We start from the raw sequence: 25,645 nt of genomic DNA on the forward strand, positions 1-25,645 counted from the left end.
CCATTACTTTAACATCTAAGACTACGTGCCTCGTCTGTTGGTTGCTTCTTTCACTGTAGTGATCAGTAGTTTTCATAGAAAAGCAGTTGCTCATATGAGAATCCGTCAAACATTTCAAAAATACAATGTTGATTTGACGACAGGCGTTTCCCACACACTGTCTCTATTCTTAAAGTCGATAATGGTCTATCACTTCAATCACATTGAATGGTTGAATGTTGCATCTGATTTCAATGTGCATACACAGGTATTTATTTCATTCAAATAATAGATTCAACGAAAGGAATAAGTATTTAGTGGGCCTCAGTTTTCCAGAATGCCATTCGATGTATGAAGTGGTAGTATTTTTGTTTGAAGACAGATAAATTCTCTTACATTCATGGGGAAAATTACCCAGTAAAGCTAGTGTCAAATGACCCCAACAGACTGACTGGTAAAGAAGTTCTTTGCCCAGTTCTGTATCGTGTATTCAGCTTTAAAGGTGAAGCCCACCAATCTAATCTCTGCAAAGCACATTCTAGAACAAGCAATCATAATGAGATGATATACACTATGCTACAAAAAAATTGGACCTTCTGCAATCGCTATAGGTCTTGAAGGGGTTCACAACCGCTTTTCGAAGTCCTTAAGCCTAAAATCCTTGGAAGGAAAATGAAAGGATCTTGAATAGCCCATCTGGGTTATCAGCATGTACCTGGAAAAAATATAACCTTGTCATTAGGATAAGGATCAAGTGCTGCATACTTGTGTGATTTCCTTCAGCAAGGCAAAGTCAGAGAGCTAGTGCACTAAAATTCAAGATTGTTCATCATTGTTCAGGAAGGAGTAAAGGTGGAATAACAATAGCTCAAAAGTAATTGTTTCACCTCTGCTTTTTTCAAGTCAATAGCTGTAAACAACAACAAAATATGTGTACCCTAAGCTCATTGTTCAGGTATAAGAATAGTAATTGCCTTCTTAGAATTTCTGCTTTACATAGTTTAAAGCCAGATAATGGGAAGCGAAAGATGCGTTTAAAGCCAGATAATGGGAAGCGAAAGATGCAGAACATAATATCAATATTAATAAAATTATCCAATAGTAATTTCAAGTAACACTGGAAAGTTATTCTTTTTCTGATTCCATCAGATCAGCCTGTTCTCTATATCATCAGTTTGTAAGCAGAGCGTAGATGGTCTAAGACTGGAAGAACGATAAGCCATCCGTCCATGAGACACAATTTGGAAGGGTCACCGTGTACTTTAAGAACTCGAGTCAATCTAGGTACTCCCTCCATTCTATTAAGTGACACTATTTTCTTATTAGTCCGTACCAAGAACAGGAAAAATGGCACCTTTCTTTTTTAGAAACAACAATTTAATAAAGTTTCCATTTTATCCTTGATGGCATGTTCAAGACCACAAGTTTCAAAAGTTGTCTTTCTTTCTTAAATGCCGATCCTGGTCAAACTACGCTAATAATTTGAAAGGGAGGGAGTATGATAAATTACCAGTTCCCTAATCTGATGCACATCTAAAAATGGAAAGCAATTTGCATCTTGAGAACTTACGCAACATACAGCTGAAATGTCTAGGAAAGAAGCAACCTACCCAATGACCTGCATCTTCGAGGACATGCATTTCAACTCCACCTCCCTCCTCCACAGCTTGTTCCTCAGCAACATGGATTCTTCTGATATCCTCAAGGGCCCACCTATGCAGGCTTCTTTCTGCTTTCAAAAAGTTAACATGCACACCCCGAGGAACATCTTCCACAATTTTCCTGCGAGAAGATTCTTGCAATTACAATTTCCTCTTTTATAGAGAATGAGCCATTGATTTGATCTAGCACCAAGTAAAGGATACATCCTTCTTTAAGTGAATATCTCTTAGCATTAGTAACCATCATTAGGTGATGCCTGACGGTAGTAGCTGTATATGTATTTCATTAGTAGAGTTTTGGTGCTAACCCACTCTACATAGGTGTATCTTTTTTTGGCGGTAATAGAAGGTAAGTGCCACCTTATGGCGTAAATTAAATTATTTTTTAAAAAAATAAAACAAAAGCTTGGTGACAGAACAAAAAATATAAAAGATGTGAAACAAACCATTGATACATTCACCTACGATTTAACTAACTCGAATGTAGTCATTGCAAAGTTACAAATTCATTATCACATGAATAAAATAAGTTATTGGTTCACATTTATCCTTAGCATGTCAATACTTATACTTTTAGGCTCTAATAATTCCAAATATTCCACTTTCCTTCTATTTTTGTCTATTGCCATGCTAGGTATTGAATTGAGCGACCAATTCCGCAGTACATTGCACGTAGAATTCATTGAAAAATTCCCGATCATCTTGCTATTCTTATATTGATGTTGAAATTTAATCTTGTCAAAAAAATTCCAGCAACTTATTGACATTTCCATGTATTTTTTCTTAAATTTTTTTTATTTAATTTATAGCAACAAGATAAAAATGTTGTGCATGTTTGTTTGTTGAATGACTATTAGTATGTGTCCAGGCGACTCCAGAATCTATTGGCAACTGTACACACTTTATAATGGTAAAGAAATGAACAAGAAGCCAAAAGAATGATCATAATAAAATCCGCATACTTAAAACTGACATGAGAAACCTACCACAAATTTGTTTCTTCATATGATTGATACATTTCAGCAATACCGTTGAGATCAAACACCCATGACAAAGGTGAAGGAGATGAGCCAGCAGAGTTGGTTTGACGAAGGTTAGTTACCACCCACTGCAAAAATTACAAAGGAAACCAGCGGTTGAGAAAAAGAGAACTCGCCAATTTGCGTCTCATGTCCAAGCAAATTAACAGTTAGAATAATGGACTTGTGTTCGTTGGAGTTAAACCTTGGGGCCTAAGGCATTGTAAAATTAGAAGTTTCCCCCAAGGTCAGCAATTATTTCCAATACGTGGGGCATATCATTAAAGAAGAACAAGAAATATTTTCCGGACCCAGGTAGACATGTCAGAGGTGTTTGAGATAGGGTATTCATTAGTTCTTTTCCCTTTTTTGGGACAACTTATCCTCTGGTACTCAACCGACTAAATCATCATTCACTTTTTCTATCACAATAGTCAAGAGATATATACTGCCTCACCCTCCGGGGCACTGAGAAGGGTGGAACACATTATAACTTAAAGAAGTGCATTTATAATGTTTCTAACAAATTCCTGACATCCCATTCCTCAGTTACTCAATATCAAGCTCAGTGCCTCACTAGATGCAGAAATATGCCTTATCTTATACAGCAATTTAAGTTTGCAAAGTTTAAGTGTAAGTGTTAAACCTTTCAGAATTCCTAGAGAGGAAAAATGGGAGGCCAAGGGATACCTGTGCTACATCCCTGGAAAAACCTTCTTGTATAAGGGCCTCCACAATATCTCGTTTTGAAGAGACCTTCCTTGAAAAATAATAGTCATAAGAAGAATTGATGTCAACACAAATTATGTGAATATATCAGTAATAAAATCGAGAGAGAGACGGACAGGAAGGAGAAACAACATTTGAGTGGGTGAATTTAGCCTAGGCTATAAAGTTCAGATAAAACATCATATGCTTTTTGTTATAAGCCAAAAATCATGCAAGAACAAAAGAATTAGTCAAGAAGCAAGCTAAAATATGAAGGAGAAAGGCTTGTTCTCCATTGCTCTGACACATTCATCTTCTACTTACGAAATAATGGACAAGTAAAACATTTATTACAAAAGAGTAATTTTCGCGAATTCTTTTTGGACAGGTAAAACATTTATTACAAAGGAGGGAGATAGCTATTGTATACAAGAATTAAGCAAATCTCAACTCTATACGTAGGAACAGCATCCACAAATTTGATCAAATATCTACGCAAGTGATGTCCTGTGACTCCAGAAGTAGACCAAAAAAATACGCACTTAACAAGAATTCTCATTCTGCGGAATGTGCTCCTATTCTGCCCTTTTTAAACTATACACGTCAGAGAATGGCATCACGCTAAGGCCCACTGTACCTCCCACTCCAATTTCTACTCAAAACTCTAAAAAAGGAACATATATCTATATTGACACAATAAATATATCATGGAGATTTGACAACAAGAGAGCATAAAAATGATTCAAGTAAAAAGTAGTGGAGACATTTTTATACAAACTGAAATCACCAAAAGCACTCACCTCTTTTGGTAATTTACTCAGAAATGATATCAATTCAGCTGGATGATCATCTCCATCTGCACCAGCTCGAACCTCTCCTGGAGTAGCATCTAGAACCCAGACCTATGTCCCAATTAGTTTGAATTACTCCAAAGTATTCGAATTAGAAAGAAGAAAGCAGAAGAATGGTTGACAAATGGTATATATTGCCTTAAATGAGTTTTTAACATTACTTTTAACCACTCACAAGTTTAAGCTATATTCAAACTGAGTTTGATGTTACTGCAAGTCTGCTTGGCGAATTTTCATACAGAATACTTACCCCTAAAAACCAATTACCAAAATCACCAACTGTAAATGAGAGAACTGCGAAGCAAATGGTATATCGTGCCTTAACTGAGTTTTTAACATTGCTTTAACCACTCACAAGTTCACTTTATATCCAAACTCTGTTTGATATTACTGCAATCATGCTTGTAGAGTTTTCACACAGAATACTTACTCTAACTGGCCGTGCAAGAGGTTTCGCAACCTGCTCAACCATGCTCAATGCAACTGCATTTTAATAAAAAAGATGAATGTCCGAACAACAAAATATCAATTGATTTCTCCAAGTAGCTTTCCACTATAATGAGCTAAAAGTTACCTTTTCCTCCAAAGCTGTGACCAACTACAACTCGGGGAGTCAGTCTGAGCTGGCCAAGCTACACAAAGAAGAAATAAAGACTGAGCCCAAGCAATGTATCACCATAATCGGGTTACTTTTATTTGAATGACCCTCAATGAGTTCACAAATGGAAAGTGGACGTTTATTTGGGGCATAGATGGATAGACTGGGTGGATGAAGTTGCTGGTAATGGTAGGTATGGAGGCCTACTGACAACAAACGGTTATACCGCTGCCAAAAGGGCCTCTAGGATGACATGGCAATAGCAAATGTTGCCACGTGTGCACATGCACAAGTATGCATGCAGGCCTCATATTCACTTGCAGAAAGACAATATCTTTACCAACATCAAAAGAAATGTTCCTTGATTTTTGAAAATAATGTAATTGTCCATGCTCTTCTTAACTTGAACTAATCAAATAGGAGTACAGTCAAGGACTTGACTCCTAATGTCTACCAAAATTTGCCATGCCTACCCCACAAAATCTTAGTGTGGGATGTAAAGAAACAGAAAGATCATATAAGAAATAGGTGCAAGACATGCCTTAAGCAGTTTTACTGATACGGATGTCATAGAAACGACACTAAAGAAAATGCAGTATGTGCAGGGTGCAGCAGGTCATGGTCAAGAAACTATACCAGCTTTAAGACATCAAGAGCAGCTGATGCAACTGTATGTGCGCCTCTCTTCTTGAGAGATGCTGAATCGCCATGGCACCGCAAGTCCACCAAGAGAAACTGCAGAAAAGTAAACCTACTATAAGATTGTCGGCAAGAAATCACCCAAATATCATATCAATACGAGTCAACCATAAGATATCAACAGAAGAATCAGGGCTTGAGGACTACAAGTGGCGAAAGGAGTCAAAAGCAAATGAATTCAGGATCCCCACAAAGAGGAGAAAAGATAGGTTTAAGAATGATTGTACGCAACTAATAGTAGTTTCCAAGAGTTACTGAAAAATATTCAGGATAACTCAAAGAAGCTCACATAGAACAGTGCAATACATCGCAATCTGTTTCTAGTTGCATCCCTCAGAAATCAGAACCCAAAAAAATTTTGGAGCTTCATATGTTTTTTTTTTTTTTTTTGGAGCTTCATATTTTTTTGTTTTAATTTCTAAAGCTTCATTTATTGTTTTAATATTAGCTTTTTGTTCAAATAAATCAATAAAAAGAGAACACTTATACCCTCCTCCCCCCACAACTTCCGCAACATAATTTTGCTCCAAACTATGTGTCCCCAAAAGAGTTTCTAAAGGAAGTTGATTAATGAATTCTATGAAGTTTGGAATTGAATTTGCGCCTATATTTGTCTTCACAGCAACCAAAAAGAAAAAATTCTGGTATGTGTCATATTACTAATAAACTGTAGTTCAATATAGGAAAGAAGAAAAGCAGAGAAGAGGAAGGCATTTGTGCACTCTTTACCATGAACGCTCAAGTGTTGTTTCTACATAGTCTATGGTTATGATTTTTTTTAATCACAGTGGTGTCCAGGCCAGCTTGCTCTCACCTCGACTATTCTACTAGGTACCTGGCAACCTGGTACCACGTACCTCTCACTGGCAAAAGTACCAGGTAACTTTTCCTATCAAGGCTTAGTCTGATGGAAAGAAATCACCATAGTGTTTTTTGCCTCCACTGGGAGGTGATTGAGCCTGAGACCTCATGGTTCTCCTGCCACTAATTGAGCAGCCCGGGTGCTACCTAATCTATGGTTATGTGAAAAACCTATTCTTGAAGTTTTTCAATGTGTCCAATCCCTTGCTTTATGAATATAAAAAGATACAATCTCTCAAGGATACTAATGTCACATCAAATTTTCCTTTATCTTCATTCTTCGCAGATCAAGTATAGAAGAAAATGGGGTCAATTCCTTCCTTCGTTGTTTTCTCAAACCAACAGTAAACAACATACAACAGAACACATTCCCCATCCAATTTGGATAAGTTAAACATGAAGCAAAGTTTTTTAAGATACCACATTACTACTATATATAAGAGAGGATCTCAAAGTTTTGTAGTCCTCACATAAATATTGTCTTTTTTACCCCTAATTGAAGTATTAATTACTTTACAAATCTTGACACATTTTGATAAATTTTAAGGACTTTTGTCATGCCATGAAAAAGGTTGTGGCCCCCACAAAGCACACTCATACATATTTGTGTCTTTTATGTGAAAATATTACAATTTAAGCTTATTTTAAATTATATTTTTCCTAAGAATTTATTATAGATACGTAACAAATTATCATGTCATTTAAATTCTATCTTAATATAGGCTAAATTATTGAGTTAAAATGTTATTCTTAATATTATTTACCATTTATCATTTGCTATTTTAAATTTTTATTCGTTCGATCATATTTTTTTTAATTTCTCATGTAATGTGTCAATAATTTAACAAGCAATTAACAAAATTTCACTTAAGATAGGGCTAAGTTTTAAATTAAAAAATAGACACAAATAACTTATATCATTATTAAATACTTTCAAAAGTATAAAAAATGTAAATTATAGTCCTTTCGTCCCAATCGAAAAATGAATTTCAAAGTAGGATAGTTAATTAATCAAATTGTACGTGCACACACTTTCAACGTAAAATATATCTAATAAATTACTACATATTAAAAGAGGAACTATAAAATATAATTTTGTATATATACTGAACTTTTTTGAGAAGAAACTGTAGTCAATTGTAAGAAGTATATATTTTACTTTTTTTAATATTAAATATTTTGCAAAATATGGGATATTAATATCTTATACAATTTAGGACAAAATAGTTAAATTTAACATGAAAAAGTTATTTCATAAAATGGTTCATTAAATTAAGAAAGAAGTTGTTTTAACATGCATTGGAAGGAAAAAGAAAGCTTAAAGTAACAACAATTTAATTTCATTGACTTTCGGTATTTTTTTTGTGTGGTTTAATTTGAAAGAACATCTACAAAAGTATTTGTCAATACCAAGGCTTTTAATAATTTATACTTATTTATAAGTTAATTTTATTGATTTCATCGTATAACAGTATTTTTGAAAGTGTCAAACTGATGTTACAAAAACAGCGAAGTAAGAACAGAAAAAATTAAAAAGATATTTCTTTAATCATTAACGTATTTGGGCTGTTAGCATAAATGACTAGTCCAAGAAAGAATAAATGTTTATCTATAATACCTGCCATTTCGGAAATTCTTGGGCCAATCTCCTTGCAAAGCTTCCTGAAAATTTCAGATTGCCATCGAAAAGGTCGAAGATAAGACTGTAAGAAGCTTGAAGCACAAATACTGTTTAAGCAAATTGGAGGAATTAGTAAAAATAGAAACTATAACCAAAAAAAATGAACTGTCTAAAGCAATAGTGTGTCAATAATTTAACAAGCAAACCTCTACGGATAAGATCTATTAATTTGTGCAGCAATAGAGACACTTTTTAAATCATTCTTTTCCATAAACAAATAATTTTGCATTTTATTGCAGTATGAGAAAGATTTTTTTCAGAATACTTTTCAGATATCAAAACAAAAAGAGAAAAACAGAATTTGATTACGCCCTTTGTCCTTGAAGATGGAGGGAGAACCCACAGAGAGCAATAAGCATGATGCATCATGAAACTTGGTTCATGGTTGGGGTGAAAAGGAAAAAAATATGGAATGTCTCTTTCAAGTATTTCTGTCATAACCCTATCCAAGAAAGAGTTTCTGAATTTTAGCTAAGATTGTTCTGACCAGTAATCACTATAAAAATTGAGACATTTAGAGCATTAAGATGGAAAACTAAGGAAAGAGATCATTAATTTGTGCAGTTGGAAATCTGGAAGCAAAATGTTTTTTTTCACCTTTTTATAAAGAGGTAGTTAAAGAATACAACAACAACAACAGATGGCACATAAATTAGTTCCACACCTCCTCGCTATTTCGGAAATGATGTCAATTTCATTAAGACATTCTGGCGTTTGAACTATTCTCATTTCAAGCAAAATGCCACCTGCTAGTTAAATAAGATGGCTTAACTGATAGCTGCACGTCCAATGTTAATATATGCTTTGAGAAACAAGGATAAGAAAGGCAGGCACTTCGAAAGTATCATGAGTGATTCAGTGAACACACAAGAAATGAGCGTGTATTGTGCAGCAATCTTACAAATTAAATGAGTCATTACCCCAGTTTTTCCTGCTGCCAAGAATACCATGCAAGAGAACAGCAGTTGGTGGTTCGGGCAAAGATCCCTCCGTGATATAACTCCATCTTACCTATCAATCCAAGTTCACATAGTCAATGACATATGTGGAAAACAGCAGAAAAACTCTTAATGTGCTTGAGAAAATACCAATTCTGCTAGTTTATAGAGCATATTGATGAATGAGTGAAGTAAACTGAAAAATGATTGAATGTACAAATTAATGAAAATGTAAATAAGCTAGAGAATTGAGCAAGCTTATCTGTTGAAAATAATGAACCTTAAGACTATGAAGATATTTTTCTGAAGTCATAATTTTAATAATTATGATGATATCCAGCAAAAAGGGATGTCCTCCTAAAGTTATATCTAGCTCCAGGAGAGGAGGATGACTAAGAGTTGAATGGGAGGGCCATTGTCATGCCTTGGGGAAAATTCATATTATTCATTGAACTATTTGGTATGTTCTTTTATGTATTTATTTTCTTAACCGAGAAATCCGATATTTCATCTTCGTAACTCAATGGATAGCAGGACCCTTGTCTACTTAAATACCATACTTAGTTCACCAGCCAGAACTCAAACTTATGACACTGCCTATTACGCATTCCTTGTTGTACAACCTTTGTCGTTGAACCAAAGCCTTTGGGGATTCAATTATTTCTAGTTTACACTTTAAAATTGCTTGACAGGGATGACTTAACAACAATAACATTAAGAATAATAAACAATAATGATAATGACAGCATAATAAGAACTACAATGACAATAACAATGACAATGACAATAACAACAACATACCCAGTGTGATCCCACAAAAGTGGGGTCGGGGGAGGGTAGAGTTTATGCAGACCTTACCTCTACCTTGAGAAGGCAGAGAGGTTGTTTCCGGAGACCCTCGGCTCAAAGAAAGAAGAAAAAGAGGCGGTAGCAAAAATAAGAGAATAAGGTAACCGAGGCTAAAGAAACAATAGCAAGAAGGCAACAACAATAATAATGACACAACCAAATTGGTAAAATTAACGTACTTCCCTATGTGTACCCACTTCAAAATTCACTAGAAACTTGGAAGTTTGAAATATGCACATCAATGTGGAGTTAGCTAAGAACAGAAGACAATGGAGACAAAGGATCCATATAGGTGATACCAATTGAAATAAAGCCTTAATTGTTGCCTTGGTTGTTGCTGATACACTCACATTAGTCCACTATTTATAGGCATATTTTAGCGCTGCTCTGCTAAGTGAGTCGGTGTAGAGATAACAGTGGATCTAGAGAACCTCTTAACTAGCCTTATGAGACAAAGTATAACCGATGCCCGAGTACTACGGAGTGGATAAAGAAGAGTCCTATTTTCTGGTATGAGAGTGAGTGCAGAGATAAGTGTGAGACATTTAGAGAACACTTAGTTTCAAAGAATATTTGCCTGGACAGACAAACTATTTACCAATATTTTGGAATGAAATGTGCCAAAATAGTGAGGATATAACCATCTATACACTTCCTCCCTACTCAAACTCTCAGGTTGTTGTTGAGCTGCAAATACTTTTAGAACTGACACATCCCACATGCATACTTCAGAAATAAATACAAATGTGAACACAAATTAAGAGGGCCATAAAAAATAAAAAAAATAAAAAAATAAAAAAGGAAAATATAAATACAGCAAACATAAATTAGTTACTTTTCAACTTAAAAAAACTTACTTTTGCTCCTTGAACGAGCTCATATGCCTGCATATAAAGTTCATCCCATCAGCAGTAGCTTCAGTTGCACGTCAAACAACTTTGGTAGTCACACTCTTCAATAATCACATTTTCAGGGAAATAACAATTACTTTCATAGTACGTAGTTTATGAAAGAAAACAGATATACCTTCCTCAGGTTTTACTTTTACCTTTTTGATAATTTACCTTCCTCCAGGTTTTAGATAGCCATTGAACTTTCTCATGAGTAACTTTTGTGTAGAAGTGTAAAAAACAATGTAATATTTTTCGTTTCATCTAAGAAACAAGAGTATGAGTAGAAAGTAAACGAGAATATCAATTGTTAAGCATTTGCTTGGAACAGAGAAAGGGAAGAGAAAGAAGGGAAAGTAAAAACTTTAGGGAATTAGAGAAAAGCCGTCACTTCCTTTCTTTTGTTAGGCAGAAATCACGAGAAAGTCGGGAAGATCATGTTATTGAACATAACTTTTGTGGGACAAATTTGGAAAAGATTTTCCATGCTCCATGATCCTCAGATCTTTCTCTACCACCCAAACAAGAGAATGGGAAATCACTCTCTTTCCCTTCCTAACTCTTCCTTTCTTCAGTTTCCAAGACAAACATTCTTTAATAATCAAGTGCCATGTAAATGTTCCTTTATCATGTCAACTAACTTTTTCAAAAGTTGTATTTAAACAGAAAATATTCGATGATGTAAACTAAATTTAGCACCCTTATGGAATCAAATGTTTGTGTATAATCCTTCTGGAGGGACAAAGACGTGCAGTGTAAGTGTCACAAGTTTAATGGGAGGTCTCTACAATTTTACAAAAGTATAAGAGAAGTCAACTCCAAATTTTCCAAAATAAGTACTTGATAAAAAGAGATATAGCAGAGATCCACTACCAATACTTCAGATGGCACAACAACCTTCCCCCTGGAAAGTCTCTCATCTACCATTGTCATTCTTATATTTGAACCTTTAAATATCCTTTTTGAATGAACAAGTGACACCTGAGAAGAGCAAAGTGAACCACAACATTCCTCAGAATATGCAAAGCCGCTCATTATTTTAAATAGAATCACTTTTAACTTCAAACCATGTAACATTCTAAATTTTTAACAAAGAAACTAAAATCAAGACGAGAAAATTATCATTATAAAATGGATAACTGTAGAACTTTATGAATTCAGTCATTAATATGAAAGTAAAAGAAATGGTCCACTTAAAGCTCATCTGCTATGTAGAATAAGAATAGCACGACTGGAGTGAGTAGTTGCTCTCAAATCAGGCGGCTGCTCGAGTCTGACTAAATAAAAAGAGCTTTAAACATGATATGATTTGAGAGTCTGAGACAATCCAGTCACTTTTGCAAAACATCATATAACACTACACAATAGTAATAGGAAAATAACTCCAATATTGGACCAACAGATTTAACAAGAAACCAGGGTCACCAAACTCCGCGATATCACACTAAAACCAGGAAAAATACACCTATGTTCACAGAGCATAGCCAGTCCAATGTACAAATAAAGAATGAGAATTTTGATAAATTGATAGCCAGCAATCCAGCATACACGTAATCAAAGTATGAATCCTCTTCCACTGGTCCGGATAGAGCATATATATGTAGACCTCAACTCGTTAGTATTGGGACATAATTCATTAATGATGCTAAAAAGGCATAAAAATTAGAACTTTTTTATGTTGACATCCTTTGTGACGTAGGAGTAGTGGGTGCAAAAATATATTGGTACCCATTAGTCCAAACTTGGTGAAAACCAGGAAAGAAAAACACACAGAACAAATTGCTTCTAAAATTACTTTCTGGAATGGTGTGGTCAGAACATTCTTAATGATCAAATCAACCCCAGGTAAGTCTTTTCTTATGGAGCATATATGTATATAACTCAACTAGTTTAGAATTGGGGCATAGTTCATTAATAATAATGCTAAAACAAGACACCAAGAAAGCATAAAAATAAAACTTTTAAAATTTTATCATCCTTTGTAAGGAAGGAGTAGTGGTTGCAGAAATATATGGTACCCGCTAGTCCACCAAATACCGTGAAAACCAGGAAAGAAAGGGACAGAACAAATTGCTCGTATTTCTAAAAAAATTACCTTGTGGAATGGTGTAGAAATCTTGGTTGTTAGAACATTCTTATTAATCAAACTAACCCCAGGTAAGTCATTTCTTAATGCAGCAGCTCCATTTTCGAAACGCCGGCACGCCGTGAAATTGGAAATGGCCGACATTTCTTGAATCTTGAATTCGTTTCTTGGAGAAGGATCGCTGAACAACACCGCCCAAATTCTCCTTCCAAAGAAACTTGGGCAGCTAATTTAAAGATGAGAGATAGAGAGATATATATATATATATATATATAGAGAGAGAGAGAGAGAGAGTTTCAAAGGTTCAAACTAAGTTCAAAAAATAATTTGGAAGAGACAAGAAATAGAGAGTGGGACGGAGCGACCGAGGGGCACACAAACACTTTTTCCCCTCCAAGAGATATGTATTTCGTTTAAGAGCGCGCCGAAATTACAACCCCCAACTCATTTTCTTCACCACTCAGAATGATGGAGCGTCTATTACATGGAAATACAAAGAATTTTACCAAAAGAATTATAAAAGGCACAAGTATATAATAAAAAATAAAAATATTTTCAAAATTGTTGCAGAGGGTAAAAAGTAGTAGTAGTAGTAATAATAATAATAGTAATATTTTTGATGGGTTGGCAAGAGTAAATTATTTGAGTAAAACATGCCTGTCTATAAGACTACAATGCTTGATCTAAAAAATGGCCACGGGACACAAATTTTTGCAATGTTCAAGTGTGTGTATAAAACACAATTCTATCTCTTTTTGAGCTAGAAGGATCCCACCTCTCATCGTTTGTTGGGAGCTATGGAAATCCAAATGCAGCCAAAACATTAACCCTTCTTTCTATAAAACAAAATATAATATTCTCCTTTCTCTTGCAGATCATCAATAACAAATTTGGAAATGCTAATGTTGCTAGAGACTGAAACACAATATGTCAAGCTTGTGAAGCTACACTACAACAAAAATCAAGCATCGTGGTCAGATGGATTAAACCTCTACCTCAGGCTGTGAAGATTAATAATGATGGAAGTTGCATTCAAGGTGCTTGTGGAGGAGGTGGACTGGTCAGAGACTATCAAGGAAGATTCATATTTGCATACTCAATCCTCCTGGGAGTAGGAACCAAAGAATATGACAGAAGCAACAATCATGTTATTTGGAATCAAATAGTGTGTCAGTAATGGTTGTAGAGTTGTTTAGGGGGAAACTGACTCACTTCTACTTGCTAAATATACAAGAAGTGAGTGCAAGGTTCCCTGGATAATTCTTAGCTACATCAATGGCATTCAAAACTTGGTTGAAGAACATGGATTCAATAACAATTACTGCTTCAGGGAAGCCAACCAACATGCAGACACATTAGCCAATATAAATCATAACATTGACGAAATTCATATATTCAATTCTTTTGTTGATCTCTCCAATAACATTGGAAGCCTCATTAACATTGATAGGTGGAATCTATCATTTATGATCAAACTATTAAAAGCTGCCCAAATAGTTTATGATCCTTCTTAGTTTACTACTTTGTTTTTTAATCTTGGTTGGGACATATCATAGTCTCACCTCAATGATCATGTACAAACTTTGGTATACCAAACTTAAAGTTGTAATTTTTTGCACATAAATGATCAATGGATACAAAGTTTAGGGGAAAAAAAATTCTCAAAAAATTCTCTAACCCTTGCAATAGACTGAAGAATCGGAAACCCCCCTTATTTATTGTAGCTTTAAATATATGGGTATGAATTTAGATTTGTTAGTTCAAACTTCAGATATACAAGTTTGTAGTTGGGGATTGTCAAAACTAACTTCATACCTCTGAAGTTCGAACTGTATAAGCAACATGACATTTTATCTAAAGTATGATTTGGCAATTCCCAACTTCAAACTCGTGTATATGAAATTTGTAACTTCAAGCTTGAAGTTTCGACTTTAGTGTTGTAAGTCTGAAGCCCTAAATTGACAATCAAAACTTTAGACCATCAGAATTTAGGCCATGTTATAACCTAACTTTTGCACCCAGAGGTTTATTTTGAACTACATTTGGTGGAAGTTAGGCTTTAGTTGAGACCAACTTTAGACTTAAAGGTCTTGAAGTTGAACTCGATATCTAAAATTAGGGTAAAAGCGAAAACACTTAAGTAAACCGACTATCTTACGCAGGTTCATAAGTAATAACTATTTTTTAATTTCTATAATTAAATTGATTATTTTTGTAACATCCCATATCTTAAAATAAAGGTTAGACTCGTATCGTTAGAGTTTCAGAGGAAATTTGAAGGTTTGAACATTTTACGAAAGTGGCTGATGGGGCCTACTTCGGGTAATCATAACACCTTGATTCGTTGGGAATTTGGAAAAGTTTCCTTAATGAAAGTTGTAGTATATAAAAATACCTTTCCTTACATATAAGGATCAGGCCAATCGAAGTCCGGATCAAGGAGATATGATCATCTCAAAATGGCTAATAGAGGAGTGCTCAGATTTGATAGAATCGGCTAAGTTTTTGCTAGGTCTGCCTTCCAGCCCGATTTAGTGAAAATCTATTAAGAATTTGAGAAAACATAAAACATGAAAGTTGTATCCCTTTGAAATAGCTTTCCAACAATGTATTGTGAAGCCCAAACGGAGCTCTGCGCTAAGAGTTATGCCCATTTTACTAAATATTGTTGACTTGATATAAAATCGACAGGGGAGCTCACCGAGCGAGGCCTAAAGCGAGGCAAGGGCTCACCTTGGACCGCGCTCAGAGAGGTAGGGGTCCAAAAGTGGGAAAAAATCAAGAAAATTGTCTAAGTGTAAAATGGACAAGGGAGCTTGTCGAGCAAGGCCCAAAGCGAGGCAGGGGCAAGCCATAGACCGCTTGGCGAGCCAGGGGGTCCAAAATGACCCATGCTATAAATTCAACACTTAACTCGAAATTTCAGTTATTAGACATTACAACTTCGTTCTAAATCCCTAAGCAGCCGTTTTCCTCCTCTCCTCTTCCTCTCACATCAAGGTAAGATCGCTTTAACGATTCCTAAGTAATTCCAACAATTATTCATGATTAGTAACATGATTCTTCAACTAAGTGAAATCCTTCCCAAGTGATTCAAAGCTAGAGTTTTGGTGTTCTACGTCAGAAAAGTTGTTCAGTTCGTTGGATTGGAGCGATTACAGGTATGTGAGGCTAGCTATCTACGTTAGGGAATGTTAATGATTCTCCCTACGTCTCATTCTTCATACTTATCAGTAAATTGACTCAGAATACAGTTTAGCCCTAGTTTCTTGAATAGTTGTAGAACTGTTATCTTCTAGGCTTATAGTTTCAGAATTCGTTCATGGTGATTAATTTGAATATCATGAACTCAGTACGTAATCATTATAGACTTGTGAATTGTATCTCATGAGTCTCAGTATGAATACTTAGAATTATTATGAACAATTGCTAGTTTTATCTTCAAAATCAGAAATCAGTATCATGTTATCAGTTATGTCTCAGTCTCGGTGCTTGTTATTGAATACATGTATTAGGGCATCAGGCCACAGATATGGACCTAAGATCACAAATTATTTATACGTATACTTAGGCACCATGCCATAGATTTTGCATGCATATTATTGTTATTGGACCTAAGGTCACAGACAATAAACAGGTTATTCACTATTCAGAACAGGGAGTATCCATATCTTTACTTCTCTGTTTTAGTTCAGTTATCGATATTTCGATTCGATTTCGGTTCAACTTATTATTTCATTCGGTTGCTTTACATACCAAGACAATTCCGATGTACCGATATCCCATTGCTCGGGGAACTGCGCATCTCATGATGCAGAGGTCGATATATATGGTGCAGATGCAGCTCGCTAGGAAGCTTTCAGATTCAGCTAGTCAGTGGTGAGCCTCAGTTCTCCGAGGCCCTACCTTTATCTTTATATTCAGTCAGCTAGCAGACAGTATTCCAGTATTAAGGTATGCCGGGGCCCTTGTCCCGATAGTTAGTCAGTATTTCCTTATTCAGTAGAGGTTTCATATATTACCGTCAGTCAAATATTTTAGTATTTTGTTGGAGTATTGAGTTAGCCCTTTTGGCTACCACTTATTTAGTATTGCAGACTTTTCGTATTTCTTCCGCGCGCGCACACACACACACACACACACACACACACACACACACACATATATATATATATATATATATATCAGTCAGTTATTCTCACTCTATTAGCATGTGTTTATTATACTTAGATATCAGTATATCACACGTTGATTCAATCAGCCAGTTAGTTCGCTCGGTCACATGCAGTCAGGCACCGGGTGCAGTGTTAAGTCCAGGCCTAGGTTCGGGGTGTGACAATTTTACATGTGGCACCCCAGCTTAGAAGGAAAAGTCCTGCATCAACATAATACATGAGAGGTGTTGATATATAAGTAAGCATGTCTTACCTCCTAATGACGCATTTTAAAGCCGTACGGGCCTAGACCTAAAGCAGACAATATCATTTGCGGAATGAGCTGTTATAGATGGTATCAGAGCCACTCTTGTGTCATCCTTGTGGATAGTGGGCTACAGTTCAACTGAGCTTAGGCAAATCGGGGTAGGCGGGGCAAACCTCAGTGCTGAGTCTAGGCAAATCCCATACGGTGGGGCAAACCTCAGTATGTGACACACTAGTTTTATATAAGTAAGTATGTCTTACCTCCTAGTGACGCGTTTTAAAGCCATGCAGACCTAGGCCCAAAGTGAACAATATCACTAGCGGACTGGGCTATTACATTACCCATAGTTCAGCAATTAGAAATACGACAGTTAATTTTTTAAGAGAACTTTAGGCACCTAAAGAGCTGACAGTTACCACAAACCCATAAACATGTTGACGAACTTAATTAGACAAGCAATACATGTTACTTTGTCCCAAGTATCCGAGTTGGTTAAGGATTGGAGAGATGAAGGCTATCATATTCATGTCTTTGAAAGTCTCAATATATAGCTAAACTTGAGCTTCCAATTGCTATAACAACAAACTTCATACATGCAAAATTCAGACTCACAGGTTTGAAGTTAACTTATAGTAGTGCAAACTTCAGACCAAAAGTCTAAAGTTCGTTCATGTTTAGTCTAGAATATTTTTGTTCAAATATTGATTGTTTACTACAAAGTGATTAAATTTTAAATAATTTTTTTAAAATGATTATCTTTTAAACGATGCCTAAAATCAACTATTTGTGCACTTCTCCTTAATGAAATGGGATTTGTGCTGGTTTATAACCAAACCAATAATTTTGCTCGTTTCTCTTCTTGGGATGACTGTCTAGTAAATAACTTTTTTTTTTTTTTTTTTAAATAATTTCTTTTGTAATTTATGGACCCCTTAGACCGCGATTTAAAAATTATTTTTCAGCAAACTGAAAATTTTATGAAAAAACATTAGACGACAATATAATATATTTTCAATTTCAAGAGTTATATTTGCACAATTTTTAAAATTAGAGATAAAATTTAAATGGTAGCCTAAAAATGGAACATTTGTGTAAACCAACCTAGCTAAATTGCTCCATGGGCCTATGGGCCCAAAAAAAAAAAAAAATAGCCCAGCAGGGAAATGACACTCCTTTTATAACGCGTCTCACTCAAAAACCCTAATCGCCATAGCCGAGCACCACAGAAGGAGAAGAGCAGCAGAATGGGTATGTTCGTTCATCCACCCTCTCTTCCCTGTTATACTCTTTGCTTAATTGATTCATGTCGAAAACCTAGTTGAAAAATAACATTCTTTAGGTTTTCTTTAGTTTTATTTTTTTTTGGTTTGGAATAGGTCCGTATTTTGAATTATCTCTTGTTGTTAGATAGCTTTTCTTTTGTTCTAATGGTTTTGTTAAACCACTTAATTTTCACTATAGTTTCTTGAACTGAACAAATATATATCTAGCATGTATGGATGGAGAACTAGCTTTGACTACTCTTCGTGGGTAAATGATATCTTTTTCTTTCTAATGGACTATGAATGCTGATTTGATTGAATGTGTTCTTTTAAGCTCCTAAAATAATGTGATCTAGCAGAACATTTGGTAGGTGAATGTTTTGGAAAACATTTTCTCTAGGAAAACAAGTTGCTTAAAAAACGAGGAATGACTTCCGTAATGGAAGCAAGGAAAATAAGTTAACTTCGTTGTTTCCTCGCCACCCAACGCCCCAAACCCTCACGCCTTTACCATTTGACCCCCGCCATCCCCTAACCCCCACTCCCCACGCAATCCCACCCCATAATGTTCTGCTTGATCACATATAAATATTATTGGGATTATATTAGTTTTGCTTACATACCAAACACTAGAAAATAAGTAAGAAAGCCACTTGTTTTCCAAGAAAAGATTTTCCATGGAAAATCTTTTCCTTCATACCAAACACACTCATAATTATTCTTATATTTTACTGCAAAAGTTGGATAGGTAAAACGTTTAAACAAGACAATGTTGTTTTGGATATTATATTTATCGATATTCATACTACTGGAATAGTGGGTGATGTTTGATTTTTGGTGGAAATGTAGGGGCTTACACTTATGTGTCAGAGCTATGGAGGAAGAAGCAATCGGATGTTATGAGGTTCTTGCAAAGGGTGAGGTGCTGGGAATACCGCCAGCTCCCTTCTATCGTCCGTGTCACCAGGCCTACCCGTCCTGACAAGGCACGCCGATTGGGATACAAGGCCAAGCAGGTACATTTATGATGTGTTTAGTACATTTATGATGTGTTTAGTAACTTACTCGACAATTAGACTTGATGGTAGATCACAGATATTTTATCTTCTTGCAAGTTTTGTCCATAAAATATTGAGTTTTGGATATCTAGTGGAAATGAAATTTGATTCATGCTCTTCTGTTTAATATTATTTATTCACTAGGTTGCTCTGAATTAAGTCTACTTGTATTTGTCGGTAAATAATTGCCTGCACCGGGTGTTTACACTTAACTAGATATAGCTAACTTAAAGAATTAACAATTCAACGTGAAATTGTATATCACTTAACCATGGTTAGATGATGCAAAGTGTATATACAAGAGATGTGTCTTACATTCATTGGTTTGGTGTAAAGACATGGTGCGTCTCACTGTTGTATCTTATTTCTATTTCTCGGTTTTGTTCGAAACATACATTAGTGATTGCTGAGTAGCTTATGAAGGCTGTATGACCTATTGTTAATCATTTCTGGCACTTTCTATATACAAAGGATGAAAACCCATATCCATAATACTATGTTTCTTTTACTCATATGAGGAGCTGTTTTAATGCAGAAGTCTCCTCTTTTTCCGTTTTAAATGCTACACTTGCTCCTTTCCGTAATATGGACTACTTTAGAGTTATGAATAAGACCATTATCTTTCCAGGGCTATGTGGTCTACCGTGTTCGTGTGAAACGTGGTGGAAGGAAGAGGCCAGTTTCCAAGGGTATTGTGTATGGTAAGCCCACCAACCAGGGAGTCACCCAACTGAAGTTCCAGCGCAGCAAGAGATCTGTTGCCGAGGAACGTGCTGGTAGGAAATTGGGTGGTCTTAGAGTCCTCAACTCTTACTGGATTAACGAGGTATGTTTTTACGCTTTTTCCTATTCCTTGTACTTCCTAGTGCACTTTTATGTTCTCATATGCTAGAGTGCAAAGTATTTGCATTTATGATTGAGACAAAGAACTGTATTTCTTGATGCACAGCAGACGTTTATACTTGAGGAGTTAATCCTAATATGATTTGTGAGGTAGTGGAGTTTATTTCCTGACATGTCAGTGGTCAAGCCAAACCCCGACACCAAGAGGCTCTATGCCTGAAGGTGATGGCTTAAAATAAAAAAAGGTGGTGGAATTTATATTCTGAATATGCAAACACCACTTTAAATGGTTATATATCGCGGGCGGAGTTACTTATAGTTTTTTCTTGTCGCTTAGACTCTTTATGCACATACTTAAATAATGGGAATCACATTAATCTTAACCTTTCTTAATGCAGGATTCTACCTACAAGTACTTTGAGGTAATATTGGTCGACCAAGCCCATGCTGCTATTCGCAACGACCCAAGGATCAACTGGATCTGCAACCCAGTGCACAAGCACAGGGAATTGCGTGGTCTCACCTCAGCTGGTAAGAAATACAGGGGACTCCGAGGAAGAGGACATCTCCACCACAAGGCTCGTCCCTCAAGAAGGGCAACCTGGAAAAGGAACCAGACTCTGTCTCTCCGCCGTTACCGTTGATCTACTTGATCTTTTTGAGAGATTGTTGCTGGCTTAGTTTTTTGCATTATCTGGTTTTAGTTCCTTTATCTTGAGACAAGTTCAGCTGTTTACATTTTTGAAGAAATACATTTGTATTGAAGTATCCATTTTGCCGAGATAGTAATGGATAGAGAAGAGTCCTATTGTCTGTTATGAGAGTCAGTGCAGAGATACGTGTGACAGATGTTGAGAACAGTTTGTTTTAAAGCGTTTCTTAATTTGCCTTGGCAGACAAAATTATGTACCATTATTTTGGAATGAAATGTGCCAGAGTAGTGTGGAATGGATGAAGGAGACTCGTAAAATCAACCTAAACTAGAGCGGAGTTAAGGTGGTTAATTGATTCAAATGTATATAGTCGTTAGTTTTTATCAAAACTAAATCATGCGACTAAAACCATGTACTGCAGTTCCTTCTCGGATGGATCCAAACTTTTCTTGTGTGTTGCATAAAACAATGATCTATTCACAAATAAAGAAAGAGGAATTTAACAAATCGATTGCCAGCCACATAACCAAAGTACAATGAATCCTCTTCCAGAGGCCTGACTAGAGCAGATATTTGTATACCTTAACTAGTGAAACTTTTTAAATGTTGACTTTTTATGTGTTTGGTCCTGTTTAGAGCTAAAAAGATGTATACTAATCATATACTGAATTTTTGTACCATGTTAAAATGCATAAAAAGTTTTTTCGGTTGCTATAGCGAAATGTTGTTACAGTGATCATTCTTTTGAGCCGAGGGTCTATCGAAAATAATCTCTCTACCCACAAAGTTTAAGGTAAGTGTCCGCAGACATTATATCCTCCCCCTACACCACTTGTGGAATTACATTGGGTATGTTGTTGCTGTTAAAATGCATAAAAAGAGTGTGACAGTAGAAGATTGCAATGAAATATATGCCCGAAACATAAACACAACACGAGGTGATTTCTTTTCACCTTCCTGAGTCTTGGTGGCAGAGTTACATAGTATCTGTTGGTGGGAGATAGCGGTCGAATTAACCGAGTTGCGTGTAAGTTGGCCAACACACCATAATAAAGGAAGTTGGTCGAATTACTCATTCACCATCATTGTCACGGAGTAGTGGATGCAGCAATATGTAGTAGTCACTAGTCTACCAGATTTGATGAAAACCAGGAAAGGAAGAGGGAACAACATTGATTCCTATTTTTACAAATTACCAACCCTAGGTATGATTTTTCTAAATGCAGCTCCATTCTCGAAATCGCTGGCACGCTGTGAAATTGGAAATTGCCGACGTACACACACACACACACTCTCTTTTCTCCTCCAGTCTTCCCTACTCGTGTAAAGGGGGTTCCTTTGTATTTCTCAGTCAAGTAGAAAGTTAGGCTGTGATAGAAGTCCACTTTAGTCCTCTAGGTCTTGAAGTTGAACTTAAGAAGTCGGGCGCAAAACAGAAACTTCACATAACCAGCTATCTTATGTAGATTCATTAATTATAGTTAGTTTTGCATAGTTAAAATAGTTGGTTTATTCGCGCCATTTCAGGCCTACATTAGTTGGAAACACGACAGTTAATTTCGAAAGGAATTTTAAGCACAAAAAGGATTGCAGCTGCCACCAATCCAAAGACACATTCAGAAACTCAATCAGACACACAATACGTGATACTTTGGTCCAACTATCGATCTGAGTTGGATAAAGATTGGCTAGATGAGGACCGACATATTAATGTTATCGCAACGTCTCAACATAAACTTGAATATAGTAAGTATCTACTTGTACGAGCTCACTTCAGATTCGCAATCTAATGTTAATACGTAACAGTGCAAACGTTAAACCCTAGGTCTGAAGTTCATCTATGTCTAGTTGAAAGATTGTTTTTATCCAAATATTGGCTACTCAATACAAAGTGCCTAAACTTTAAGGGGTTTGGTAGAAGGTATCCCAAATATATAAAGACCTTATACCTTCTTATCCCATTTTATCTTTAAGGATTATTTTATACCATCTTTTAGATGGTATAAAATAATCCCAATAGATGGAATAAATTAGTCCCGGGATTATAATCCCGGGATAATTTCGACTATCTACCAAACGACCCCTAAATAAACTTAAAAACCGATTACGTTTTAAAAGAGGCCCCTGAAATCGGCTATTTGTGTGCACTTCCACCTCAATGAAATAGGATTTGGGCCAGTTGATAACCAAAATGGGCCAAAAAGTGTAGCCCAGGAGGGGCGTAATGAGAGTCCTTTTTATAATTCGCTATCACTCAAAACCCTAGTCTCTATTGTCCAGCAGCACAGAGGTTAGAAGAGCAGCACAAGTGATTCAATGGGTATGTTCGTCCATCCACTCTCTCTTATGTCTTTAAAAAAAAAAAAAAAAAAAAAATTACTCTTTGCTGTATTGATTCATGTCAAAAATCTAGTTTAATGCGAACAATCTTTAGGTAGTTGCTTATCTGTTTCTAATAGTTTTCTTAAACCCCCGAATTTTCATTATAATTTGTTAGAACTGAAGATAGACAGATCTAGCATTCGAATTACTCACATACATAGATATGCCTCTAATCATGGGAAAATGAGATTTCTTCTTCTTTGTAATTGACAATGAACGGTGTTTCAATTCTAGAGTTTGATTTTACTGAATATGCTGCACCCCCTTCCCCCAACCCCACCCCATGATTGTTCTTTGATAGCCAATATAATTGTTCTTGTATTTACTCTAAAAGCTATATAGTTTAAATGAGAAAGTGTTGTTTTGGATAGTGGTATTTATGGATATTGGTATTGCTAGAATAACGCTTTGATGTTTTATGTTGGTGGAAATGTAGGGGCTTACACTTATGTGTCGGAGCTATGGAGGAAGAAGCAGTCAGATGTTATGAGGTTCTTGCAAAGGGTGAGGTGCTGGGAGTACCGCCAGCTCCCATCTATCGTCCGTGTCACCAGGCCTACCCGTCCTGACAAGGCACGCCGCTTGGGATACAAGGCCAAGCAGGTAAATATCTAGTAATTTACTTCACAAAGCATCTTGATGGTCAATATATTTTAACTTTTTGCTAGTTTTGCCCATAAAATAGTGATTTTGGATATCTTGTGGAAATGAAGCTTGAATCATGTTCTTCTGTTTAATATTGTTTCATTAAGTGGCTATGGGTTTTAAAGTTTAGTTATATTTGTCTGTCGGAAAGGTCTCCCCAGGACCCCACTTCTGGAAATAGTCTAGTTATGTTGTTGTTGTTGGTTATGTTTGAGCCATACATCTGTGGCTGCCAAGATGCTTGTGAAGGCTGTACAACCTTGTAGTCGTTCATCCTTTCTGTTCACTTTAATGCAAAGGATGGAAACCCATATCATAATACTATGTTCCTTTTGGTCTTTCAAGGAGCAGTATTAATGCAGAAGTCTTTGATTCACCATGTTAAGTCCTTTTCATAGTATAGACGAAGTCTGAGTTGTGATTAAGACCGTTGTTTTTCCAGGGCTATGTCGTTTACCGTGTTCGTGTGAAACGTGGAGGAAGGAAGAGGCCAGTTTCCAAGGGTATTGTGTATGGTAAACCCACCAACCAGGGAGTCACCCAACTGAAGTTCCAGCGCAGCAAGCGATCTGTTGCTGAGGAGCGTGCCGGAAGGAAATTGGGTGGTCTTAGGGTCCTCAACTCTTACTGGATTAATGAGGTACATGTTGAAACTTTATACCTGTTTTTTGCTTGTACTTCTAGTGCATATTTGTGTTCTTACACGCTAGAGTGTAAAGGTATCTGCATTTATAATTGATACGAAAGAGTTGCATTTCTTGATGCACTGCAGACTTTTAAAATTGAGGAGTTTAATTCTAACATGGCTTCTAAGGTGGTTGAGTTATTTTCCGTAATATGCAAATGCCACTTTGTAAATGGTTCTATTTCGCGCGCTGAGTTACTTTTAGGTTTTTTATGTCACTTGGAGTCTTTATATACATGCTTTAATTATGGGAATAACATTGATCTTATCCGCGCACGAGGTTACTTTTAGGTTTTTTACTTCACTTGGAGTCTTTATATGCATGCTTTAATTATGGGAATAACATTGATCTTATCCTTCTCTAATGCAGGATTCAACCTACAAGTACTTTGAGGTAATATTGGTTGACCAAGCCCATGCTGCTATTCGCAACGATCCAAGGATCAACTGGATCTGCAACCCAGTGCACAAGCACAGAGAATTACGTGGTCTCACTTCGGCTGGTAAGAAATACAGGGGACTCCGTGGAAGAGGACATCTCCACCACAAAGCTCGTCCTTCAAGAAGGGCAACCTGGAAAAGGAACCAGACTTTGTCTCTCCGCCGTTACCGTTGATCTGCTTGACCTTCTTGAGAGATTGTCGCTTTCTTTGTTTTTTGCATTATCTGGTTTTAGCCCTTTATCATGAGACATTCAGCTGTTTACAATTTTGAACAACTAGTTTTGTATTGGAGTATCCATTGCCTGCAAACTCAAACAATAGACGCAAGTAAATTTTGTATTGAAGTATCCATCTTGTTGCTGGTATAGGGTTGATTGCGAACTCAAACAATTGGTGCAAGTAAAATAGGATCAAAGGTTAAAGCTGAACACA

The 25,645-nt window shown here is 36.1% G+C and overlaps 3 protein-coding genes across 4 annotated transcripts; 2 read left to right on the forward strand and 1 right to left on the reverse strand.

Moving 5' to 3' along the window:
• Positions 1–272: 272 nt before the first annotated feature.
• Positions 273–13,094, reverse strand: LOC132052109 (uncharacterized). Its single transcript, XM_059443481.1, has 13 exons — positions 12,830–13,094; positions 11,608–11,715; positions 10,702–10,728; positions 8,978–9,068; positions 7,995–8,038; positions 5,453–5,551; positions 4,793–4,850; positions 4,649–4,701; positions 4,168–4,269; positions 3,350–3,415; positions 2,627–2,748; positions 1,590–1,761; positions 273–694 (listed from the first exon to the last, which is right to left on the reverse strand). The coding sequence occupies exons 1-13, from the start codon at positions 12,962–12,964 to the stop codon at positions 632–634; spliced, it is 1,140 nt and encodes a 379-aa protein (XP_059299464.1). The 5' UTR covers positions 12,965–13,094; the 3' UTR covers positions 273–631.
• A 6,240-nt stretch (positions 13,095–19,334) lies between these two features.
• LOC132052110 (large ribosomal subunit protein eL15-like) lies at positions 19,335–21,357 on the forward strand (the record flags this gene model as incomplete). The annotated part of the gene is made up of 3 exons (XM_059443483.1): positions 19,335–19,520; positions 20,191–20,388; positions 20,804–21,357. Coding segments are annotated over 3 exons (630 nt in total), but the record flags the coding sequence as incomplete, so codon positions are not given.
• Positions 21,358–23,244: 1,887 nt separating this feature from the next.
• Positions 23,245–25,603, forward strand: LOC132052112 (large ribosomal subunit protein eL15). Of its 2 annotated transcripts, none has more exons than XM_059443484.1 (4): positions 23,245–23,378; positions 23,877–24,043; positions 24,528–24,725; positions 25,141–25,603. In XM_059443484.1, the coding sequence occupies exons 1-4, from the start codon at positions 23,375–23,377 to the stop codon at positions 25,384–25,386; spliced, it is 615 nt and encodes a 204-aa protein (XP_059299467.1). In that variant the 5' UTR covers positions 23,245–23,374; the 3' UTR covers positions 25,387–25,603. The 2 variants fall into 2 exon arrangements, with proteins under 2 accessions (XP_059299467.1, XP_059299468.1); XM_059443485.1 differs by having other exon boundaries at positions 23,274–23,382.
• Positions 25,604–25,645: the final 42 nt, after the last annotated feature.

Source organism: Lycium ferocissimum, chromosome 4 (genome assembly GCF_029784015.1).
Source record: "Lycium ferocissimum isolate CSIRO_LF1 chromosome 4, AGI_CSIRO_Lferr_CH_V1, whole genome shotgun sequence".
NCBI classification, from domain to species: Eukaryota; Viridiplantae; Streptophyta; class Magnoliopsida; order Solanales; family Solanaceae; genus Lycium; species Lycium ferocissimum.

What these genes read in the sequence shown, in the direction of transcription:
- LOC132052109 (XM_059443481.1), bottom strand. Translation starts at nt 12,964, where the DNA reads ATGTCGGCCATTTCCAATTTCACGGCGTGCCGGCGTTTCGAAAATGGA. An exon ending in CTCTTGATGTCTTAAAGCTG is followed by an intron (nt 4,851 to 5,452) that starts GTATAGTTTCTT and finishes TTCTTTGTGTAG; the next exon opens with CTTGGCCAGCTCAGACTGAC. An exon ending in TATGAAGAAACAAATTTGTG is followed by an intron (nt 1,762 to 2,626) that starts GTAGGTTTCTCA and finishes ATCTTCTCGCAG; the next exon opens with GAAAATTGTGGAAGATGTTC.
- LOC132052112 (XM_059443484.1), top strand. An exon ending in TGGGATACAAGGCCAAGCAG is followed by an intron (nt 24,044 to 24,527) that starts GTAAATATCTAG and finishes TTGTTTTTCCAG; the next exon opens with GGCTATGTCGTTTACCGTGT. An exon ending in ACTCTTACTGGATTAATGAG is followed by an intron (nt 24,726 to 25,140) that starts GTACATGTTGAA and finishes TCTCTAATGCAG; the next exon opens with GATTCAACCTACAAGTACTT.